Genomic DNA, 9,321 nt, shown 5'->3' with positions numbered 1-9,321 from the left:
TGGGGCTGGCAGCGGCGGCCAGAGCCCCTCCCCCACTTCCCCCCCTCCTCCACAGCCACAGCACGCCGCTCGGCAGCACTCGGGCGGGGCGGGGCGCTCCTTGGGGCTCGGAGCCAGACACCTGCTCTAAGCCGAGTGGCACGGTAAGGGGGCCAGGGAGTTGGAGAAGGGGGGCAGTCAGGGGACAGGGAGCGGGGGGGGTTTGGATGGGTCGGGAGTTCGGGGGGGCTGTCAGGGGGCAGGAAGTGGGAGGGAGTGGCTAGGGGGCAGGGCTACCCCCCCCAATGGAGTGTCCTCTCTTTGAAAGTTCAGATAGGGTAACCCTAATTCTCCCCCATGCAAATTACCCCAGCAGCATTCCTGTTCCTTCTTGGAGAGACCATTCCTGGTGCTGTCACAAAGGAAGACCTTGATTGGTCTGAAGCAACAGAGGGTCCTGTGGCACCTTTGAGACTAACAGAAGTACTGGGAGCATAAGCTTTCGTGGGTAAGAACCTCACTTCTTCAGATGCAAGTGACTTGCATCTGAAGAAGTGAGGTTCTTACCCACGAAAGCTTATGCTCCCAGTACTTCTGTTAGTCTCAAAGGTGCCACAGGACCCTCTGTTGCTTTCTACAGATTCAGACTAACACGGCTACCCCTCTGATACTTGATTGGTCTAAAGACCTTAGCGAGCACACAGGGCCCTGTCTCATCGCCCCCTCCAGTGGCAAGACCCAACATTGCAGCACTGCCTCAGTTTTCCCCTCCTCGGCTTGACTTCACAAATACCTCGTTCAATAACACCCGTATTCAGGCTCATTTATTAAGACAGACAAGCCTTTGAAGGCCAAAGATAAAACCCTCAGAATCAAACCTGACAATGTCCAACAGACTAAAAATTAGAAACAGGATCTTCTGCCATTACCACATCTCCTCTTCTGAGCTCACTCAACAAAGGTTCCACCCTGTCCTTAGTAAACATAAGAAAACTTAACTTTGGCCCCCTTCCTGGGCACCCCTTCTGCAAGCTTTTTGCCCCTAGGCTCTGCGGAGTACTTTGTTCTCTTGGGGGAGGACTGCTTCCCAAGGCTTCCTCCCTGGAGGCCCTTTTCCCCCATCAGATTCCCCCTGCCTTCCCTCCCAGGGTACTCTAGGAGCCACTCCCCCCTGCTCCTGCTTCCCCTTCCTTCCTGACAGCCCAAAATAGTTCTCTCCTCCTCCGCTGCATCTGATTAATGCATGGAGCTGGCTGGCCCCAAAGTCTCTGGCCCTGAGAGAGGCAGAGCACTCTCTTAAAGAGTGTTTGTGGCCCTGCCCCCAAATGATATTTCAATGCCTTGCACTATCAGGTCCAAGTTTCTCAAACTTTGCAGAGGGTTCAGCTCTCACCTAGGACTCCCCATGGGCCAGGTTTGATTTTTTCCCCAAGTTTCACCCTTTGGGGGATTGTCCGCATGGGAAAAGAAGGTGGCTAGAAGTTTTCGTTTGTTTGTTTGTAAGTGGAAAAACTGCCCTACAGCTCAGAGACGCAATCACCCCAGGAAAAAATCACAATTGACTGGGGAGACAGCATGGAACATTTCCATCCAAAAAGGGAATGTTTTTAGGAGCGTATCAAAAGGAGCAACTAGAATGGAAACTGTGTACCAGCCTTAACTATGGAGATTGCTGCCAGCATCTGCTATAATAATAATTAATAGCACGTAGAAAAGAGAGAAAAGCCCCGAAGCAAACCACAGCTTTGCCCACCCTACACCAGAACAACCCGGGACGGGGTTAGGATTCACTGATTGCCTCGTCAGGCATCCCCATCAATTCTAAAGCACCATGCCTCCGACTGTGGAGACGGAGCTTCTCTCTGACTTGGTGCCACGGGGTAGAATAAACACAGCCCTGGCACTGTGGCGTGTACTCACTGGAGGGCTGGGAGATCTGATGAGCCCCCCCATGTGTGTGTGTGTGTGTAGGTGGACCAAGTCAAGGCCCTGCTGCCTGCCATCCTTTGGGGTTCGGATGAGATGGATGATGGGAGTATTCTGGAGGCCATCTCAGCTGTTCAGAACCTTCTGCAGAGCCTGGATGGGAGTGAGCTCACCAGCGTGGCCAGGAAGCTAATCCCCTTATTCGATGCTGTAAGTCAGGATCTCTTGACCTGCCCATCCCCAGCCAGGCAGTGTTGTGACACTGGAGTCGTAGTGGTGGCATATCTGACCTGATCAGTTCCGAGCCATTGCCTGGGCCTCAGGCATTGGTGACCCCTTGGTCTCTCGTGTTCTCTGTTTGTGGCATGCAACCGTTTGGTCTCCTGAGGACTGATCTGCTTTAATCTAACTCAAGTTAACATGCTCAATGTAGTGGTCATGGGGTGAAATGTAATGTCCTGTGCTTTGGAGTCTAGATGAATGAATGACCCTTAAATGCTATGAAACGATGAAAGTGTTGAACCCATTAAAGAAACCCTCCAAAGAGCCCTTCACTGTGGATGGAGTCAGCACTTACAGGAGGCCTCCAGGGAAATTTAGGAACCACTGTCCTAACCTGTGTTGTCTGCCCCTTCACCCAAACCTTTCTGCAAATGGGTGCCCTCTTGGTGGGCAGACCATGGAGTTATTAGTCAGACTGGCCCCTATCTGTGGTTTGCATTGTGCCGAGCTCACCCTGTAAGGAGAGTGTGAAGCTCCCTCAGTGAGATCCCCTCATGGTTGTGTGTCCATCACAGGTGAGACCCCAGGTGCGCTCTGCTGCCATCATGCTCTTTACAGAGTTGCTTAACACGGTGAAGAGGAGGCAGAAGCCCCTGCTGCAGGAGGAAGTGACCCGCAGCCTGGTCCCACTGCTCCTTCACTTACAGGACGAGGACCCTGACGTGGGCAAGGTGAGTCCCGCTGCCATGTGCTCCCTGGTGCAGCAGGCCCTGACTGCTCCAGCTCTCCTGCTAGATCTGTCTCCAGAGCCGCCTCCCAAAAGTGAAAAATCTCAGCCCTATCCGCTTACCCAAGCAAGTTCCCTGGCCTTCAATGGACACACAAGTGGAGATGTTTTATCGCTCCCAGAAGCCACTTCCTAAGTCACTGAACTGCAGCCACCATGAAGATCAAACTCCAGGAGCCTCCACTAATAGGAACAAAGAGACACCAAGGGTCAGCAGGATACCATGTGACCCCCATATTCCTTTCCCTCATTGATCATTTCAGCTGGCTTTTCACTGCAGAGTGACCACAGATTCCAGCTCTTCTCATGATGCAAACTCTCCTTGTCCCATTTTGTATTGCAGAGGTGTCAGAAAGCCTTGGCTGGGTGTTTTCAGCTCCTGGGATGGTCTTGTCCTAAGCAGATTAACAGCAAGAAGGCTTGGCACACCCATCCCCGGGTGGTGGACAAGATCTGCCAGCACTCTGTAAGTGAACAATCGGCTTCTCGTGAGTGCTGCTTCTAGATGTGGGACCGGAAACGTGTTCCCTCACTCACTGCTCTGATTGCATGTCTAGTACTAGCATACTGCACTCTGGCTTCCTCTTAGAAGCACCCAACTCCCCAACTCCTCCCAGTGCCTGTCAGATCTGAACAGCCAGACCTGGCCAGGAGTTCAGTACGGAGGTGAAAGCTCACAACATAAAGAATCAGTTGATGGCAAAAATGCCTTCCGAATCCTGCAGGAAACTGGATGTCCCCATTTTTCACCTTACCCCAGCCCATTGGCCACTTCTGCACCGTATTTCCTATGCTCTGCACCCTCTCTAATGTCCTCCCCAGATGAAGCCCATACAACCAGGCTTCAGTGTTCTCTAGTGCCAGGCTCCAGCCCTGCAGTGCCAGCAGCTCAGACACCAGCAATGTGTCTGGTGACACTTTGAAATGGTCATTTAATGACTCCCTGGCATGTAGATGGTCGCCCCCAGGATACATGGAGATGGGAGCTGCATTCTTCCCACCCCTCCAAGCCAAGCAGCTACCTGGAGATGAAATCTCTCTTCTCCTCACCCTGCGGCCCCAGCAACAAGAAGCTTCTTTGGTTTCTATTCCTAGGTGCTGAAGCTCAAGAGCGTATCTGACATCTTGCTCCAATGTCTGGATCACCTCCAAAGCCCCCAGGCTCCAATACGACGGGCAGCAGCCATCTTTATCGGTAACCACGACTTTTCTTAAGCAACTTCTATCTGAGAGGTTGTCCCGTGTTCTGCTTGGAGGGCACTAGCAGCAAGAATTAACCCCCTGGGATCCTAATGTCTAGATTTCCTGCCCTTGAGGCAGTTGGGCTGGGGATTATATCAAAAGGCCTGGAGCAAATTACAACCCTATCCTCCAGCTCCACCGACTGGAATCCCTGTGGGACTGCAGCAATACCATAGCCATTGGCAATCAGGCTCTCTGTATCTTCCAAGACATGAGCTTCTTTGTCTTGGAGCTTGTGGACTTGTCTGATTATCCCAGGGACCACTTGAAAGCTGTTTTGCTTGTTGGAAAGACTGACATTTTTTAAAAGGTAGCCCCAGGGGAGGTGAAAACTCCTGCAAGATTCATTTCCATTGTACGTTCCAGGTTGCACTGTTCAAAGCTCAGAGCCCGCCATGGTCAGGCAAGAGAAGGAGCTGATACTTCAGTGTAAGTAGTTGCCACATGGCTGTGTTTGCATGTGGAAGGAGAGCTCATGCTCCTTGTAGAATATCAGGGTTGGAAGGGACCTCAGGAGATCACCTAATCCAACCCCCTGCTCAAAGCAGGACCAATCCCCAGATAGTGTTTGTTTGTTTGTTAAACCCCAGTTCCCTAAATGGCCCCCTCAAGGATTGAACTCACAACCCTGGGTTTAGCAGGCCAATGCTCGAACCACTGAGCTATCCCTCCCACTTGTGAACCAGTCTAGGAAAAAGTGCAACTCCCCCGCCATGCTGCTGCATTGAGTTCAATTTAGACGTGGCCAGAGGTAGCTGTTGGGAGAGCCTGGACATCAGTCCCAGCTTTGTTTTCTCTGATGTCAGGCATCACTTCCATCTCCAGGTGCCAGAAGGTTTTACCAGGAGAAAGTAAATGCCAGGCAGGGTGAGAGGCCCTGGCATGTGTCAGGGAGATGGTGCTAAGGAGGTGGATGCCCCAGAATGCAGTGGAAGATGGTGCTGCCAAGGGCAGATGTCCCTGAGGACTTAAGCGGTTATCAGCTGGCGATGACACTGATAGCCCTGGTGGGTCCAGAGCATCTGGGAGGAGTTAGTTGCTGTGGAAGATCAGGGGCGGCTCCAGGCACCAGCGCAGCAAGTGCGTACCTGGGATGGCAAGCCTCGGGGGGGGCGGCGTGCCGGTCGCCGTGAGGGCGGCAGTCAGGCAGCCTTCGGCGGCATGCCTGCGGGAGGACCGCCGGTCCCGCAGCTTCGGCGGCAATTCGGCAGCAGGTACGCTGAAGGCGCGGGACCGGCAGATCACCGACAGAAACGCCGCTGAATCCGTGTGACCAGCGGACCGCCCGCAGGCATGCCACCAAAGGCCGCCTGACTGCCGTGCTTGGGGTGGCAAAAAACATAGAGCCGCCCCTGTGGAAGATACAGAGGCCCATGGTGCAGGTGCTAGGGCATGCTAATACGATATGTGTTTTGACCTGAGCTTCCTCTCTCTGTCTCAGCTCTCAGTGGCCTGCAGCAAGATCCGGATTCCTCTGTCCGTGTCAGTGTCTCACGGGCCATTCAGCAAGTTCGGGATGGTGGCAGAAACCAGTCACCTCAGACCCTAGGAGCTAGATTCAGGAACCTCTTCTGCTGCTTGACTGGCCAGGAGGAGAGGGAAAATGCTCCTGACAGAGATCTCTTGGGTGGCCCGGACCTTTCCCAAAGCCACCGATGGGACTCAGGAGGGCCCTGAGTTCCCACAGAGAAGTTGGTGACTGGAGGAGGTCAGCTGAGCCACCACCCCAGCCCCGAAGCCAGTGCCTGCATGATCCTGTGGTAATTACCTGCATTGTTCCCCATGAGATGTAGGCAGCTGGGGATGAGTTTAAGTGACCCCAGTACTCAGCAGAATGATGGCGACTGGCTCCAGCTAAACAAAAGGGTGACAAGACTGTTAGTGTAAAACCAAGGGCATTTGCTCTCACGTCTCTGTCTTCCTTCCATAATGGAACGAATTGCAAGATAGTTGGTTCATTACATCAGCCACGGCATTAATGACCTTTTCCCTTTCTTCTGATTAGCCTCCGATCCGAAGATGGAATGCTGGGCTAGATGGACCACTGGTCTGATCGAATATGGCTGTTCATATGATCCAGGCCTCTAGTTCCCCTTGGACAGTTAAATAAAACCCTTCATCTCACCATCCATTGACATTATATAATCTCACTTTTCTTTAGACACTTGGGCCAGCACTTTCAAACATGGATGTCAATAGTTAGATACCTAAATCCATACTTCTTCTTCAACGCTTAGCCGAACGGTCGGCCGTAGCAATTGTTCACCATTGATCCGTTCCTGTGTTGACGGGCCGAGAGCCCAATGTCGGAATAGACTTCAGGCACCCATGTAATAGGGGGCCTGCCTTTGGGCTGCCTGCACCCCTTGATTGGTGGAATTGTCTCTCGGATGTTACGAGCCACTCAGAGAACGGCGTTCGCCGGAACATCTTGTGGATATTTTCATAATGTCTTCCAAATGGTCGTCAGTCAGAGAAGAACGTTGCTTGTTTTTATTCATGTTCATGATGGAAAATGTTTGTTCACATATGTAAGTGCGTCCAAAAATGCTGAACATTTTCAGTGCAACTTCGTTGTCCAGACTTTTGTAGAAGTGCTGCAAGCTGCTTTCTCTGTGCTTATTTCGGTAAACTGCCGAACACTGAAGTTCAATAACCTCCAACTGCAAATCTAGTGGCACTTCCTCTGGAGCCACAGAAAAGGGATCTTCAATCAGCTTCAACTGGACGTCTTCTTCTTTAGACAAAGTAAGTCTTCTGTCCAATTCTTCAATCAAAAGAATGATGTGCTTTGCGTATTTTTCTCCTAACTCGGTGTGTTTGTGCTGAGGGATACGCTGTGCACAAGTGGGAAAGTGACACATTTCACCTTTTGACAGCTGACTTCTGAAAAGTTTCAATTTCATTTTGAAAGCTTTCACTGCTGCACACATTTGAAAGATAAGTTGATTTTTTTCCCTGAAGTTGAATGTTGAGATCATTCAGGTGTGCTGTAATATCACAAAAGAAAAAGAGATCTTGATTCCAGGACTCATTTTCAAGCTCTGGGAATTTTATTGGCCCATTTTCTAGGAATTTTGGTACCTCCTCTTTCAAAGCAACGAAACGCTGGAGCACTCTTCCTCGACTCAATCACCTCAGTTCTGTATGGTAGATTAAGTCATTGCACTCGGTGTCTACCCCTTCAAGAAAGGCTCGAAATGTCCTATGTTTTAGTCCTCTAGAACGGATGTAGTTTACAATGGAAACTACCACTGACATTACATGCTCAAATTTTAAGACTTTGCTACAAAAAACCTGCTGATGTATAATGCAGTGATGTTTGGTTATTTCTCTCCCGATAAATTCTTCAAGAAGAGTAACTGCTCCAACATTTTTTTGGCACATAGCTGGAGCACCATCAGTACAAATGGCCACCAAGTTTGTGAAATCTAATCCCGACTTATCATTCATGCACTTTATCACTTCACTGGAGATTTCCTTTCCGGTTGTGCGACCCGTCATGGAGCACATGCCAGCAAGTTCTTCAGTAATTTCAAAGTTTTTATCAATACCTCTAATAAAAATAAGAAGTTGGGCGGTGTCTTTTAAATCAGTGCTTTCGTCCATAGCTAGGGAGTAAAAGCAGAATTCACTGACTCTCTGCTTTAACTGATCACTTAAATTGGTAGAAATGTCAGCTATTCTTCTCCGTACAGTCATGCGTGATAGACTGACATTCTCAAATATTCCCCTCTTTTCTGGACATAACTCAGATATAGCAATCAACATACACTTTTTTAATAACTCGCCTTCTGTGAAGCATTTCCCAGCAGCAGCAATTTCCTTAGAAATTTTAAAGCTTACTTTAGTAACTGTATCGTTCTCAGTGCTCACTTTCTTGAAAATTTGCTGTTCTCTACTAAGGTTTTTCGCTAAACTGGCTACTTTAATTATTTTTTCATTTGGGCTCAATTTGGCGAGATTGGGATGCTTAGTTTCAAAGTGCCACCGAACATTGTATTCTTTCGGAACGACTAATGTTTCGCGACACACGAGGCACAGTATTTTGTCTTTGGAAATAGTACATAAGTATTTATTCGTCCATTCAATGTTGAAAACTCTGTGCTCTGATTCTATTTTTCTCTTTTTCTTTTCACTCATGGTATCCATTATGAAGCTCAAGATTTTGTTGAATAAATTCACACACAAGGGAAACACTCACAGTCACACACAAAGAGAAGAGATATCTCACGGCGCATGGCACACTAGCAAGGCACTTTTTGTGGTGTGTGGAAGCCTGTAGGTCCAGAGGTCACTATATTACTGCACACAGCAGTCAATCAATGCAGTTGTAGATAACTCTCTGCATTATGCATTTTTGTATAACTTGTATATGACTTTGTATTGAACCTTGGTACTATGTTATAGCGGGCTCCTAAGATAGTATAATTAAGGTAAAAGAAAAATTTCTTCTGTGCAAATTTTTGAAGCAGAGTTCAAATTTGTGTGCCATGAGGCAAATGCGCCCAAGTGAGTAAAATGCTTATACATTTAAAAAGTTTTAATTTGCAATTTGTGTCAATTTATATGGGTTTTCCCTCCCTCCCAGTGCCCTTCCCCACAGCCCCACCACCACAACTAAACAATGCCCCACACAGACCCCCAGTGCCCTGACACACACAGATCTTTGAGTGGGAGTTCCATTGGAGGAGAAGGTACCTGTATTTGTGTCTGTCTTTGTATTGCTTGTATGTGTAGAGGCCTGTAGGGGCAGCATGAGCCCTCATTGGGGGTGGAGCTTGGCTGAGGAGAGGGCCTATAAAAGCAGCCACCCAGCCAGGCAGCGGCAACAGCTGCGAGCAGCAGCACAGGAGGCAGCGAACAGGGCTGCTAACAGGAGTTTGAGTGGGAGTTCCATTGGAGGAGGTGGAAGGGGAGGCAGGAGGGCATGGTGCCCTGTGTGCTGTGTTTCCCCAGGTGCAGAGGGCACAGCTGAGCAGGCGGGCCCAGGCAACAGCAGCCATGAGCCAAGCCGCAGGTGACAATGCAGATGATTGCATGCGGCAGCTGCGGTATGTACATGGTCCTAGCAGCGGTACCTGAACAGAGGTATGTGTGCATGAAATGCCGCCTAATAGAACTGCTGGAAGAAAAGATCTGAGGCTTGGAGATGCAGGTAGATA

At 49.7% G+C, this 9,321-nt stretch overlaps 1 protein-coding gene across 2 annotated transcripts; it reads left to right on the top strand.

Moving 5' to 3' along the window:
- The first annotated feature begins 1,958 nt into the window (after positions 1-1,958).
- Positions 1,959-8,891, top strand: LOC135978099 (maestro heat-like repeat-containing protein family member 7). 2 transcript variants are annotated; one of them, XM_065579146.1, is made up of 6 exons: positions 1,959-2,115; positions 2,703-2,858; positions 3,258-3,380; positions 4,010-4,109; positions 4,523-4,585; positions 5,598-8,890. In XM_065579146.1, the coding sequence occupies exons 1-6, from the start codon at positions 2,002-2,004 to the stop codon at positions 5,831-5,833; spliced, it is 792 nt and encodes a 263-aa protein (XP_065435218.1). In that variant the 5' UTR covers positions 1,959-2,001; the 3' UTR covers positions 5,834-8,890. The 2 variants fall into 2 exon arrangements, with proteins under 2 accessions (XP_065435218.1, XP_065435219.1); XM_065579147.1 differs by lacking the exon at positions 4,523-4,585 and having other exon boundaries at positions 5,598-8,891.
- The last annotated feature ends 430 nt before the right edge of the window (positions 8,892-9,321 follow it).

This window comes from Chrysemys picta, unplaced genomic scaffold (genome assembly GCF_011386835.1).
Source record: "Chrysemys picta bellii isolate R12L10 unplaced genomic scaffold, ASM1138683v2 scaf115, whole genome shotgun sequence".
NCBI lineage: Eukaryota > Metazoa > Chordata > Testudines > Emydidae > Chrysemys > Chrysemys picta.
This window is presented reverse-complemented; position numbering and strand designations above follow the sequence as displayed.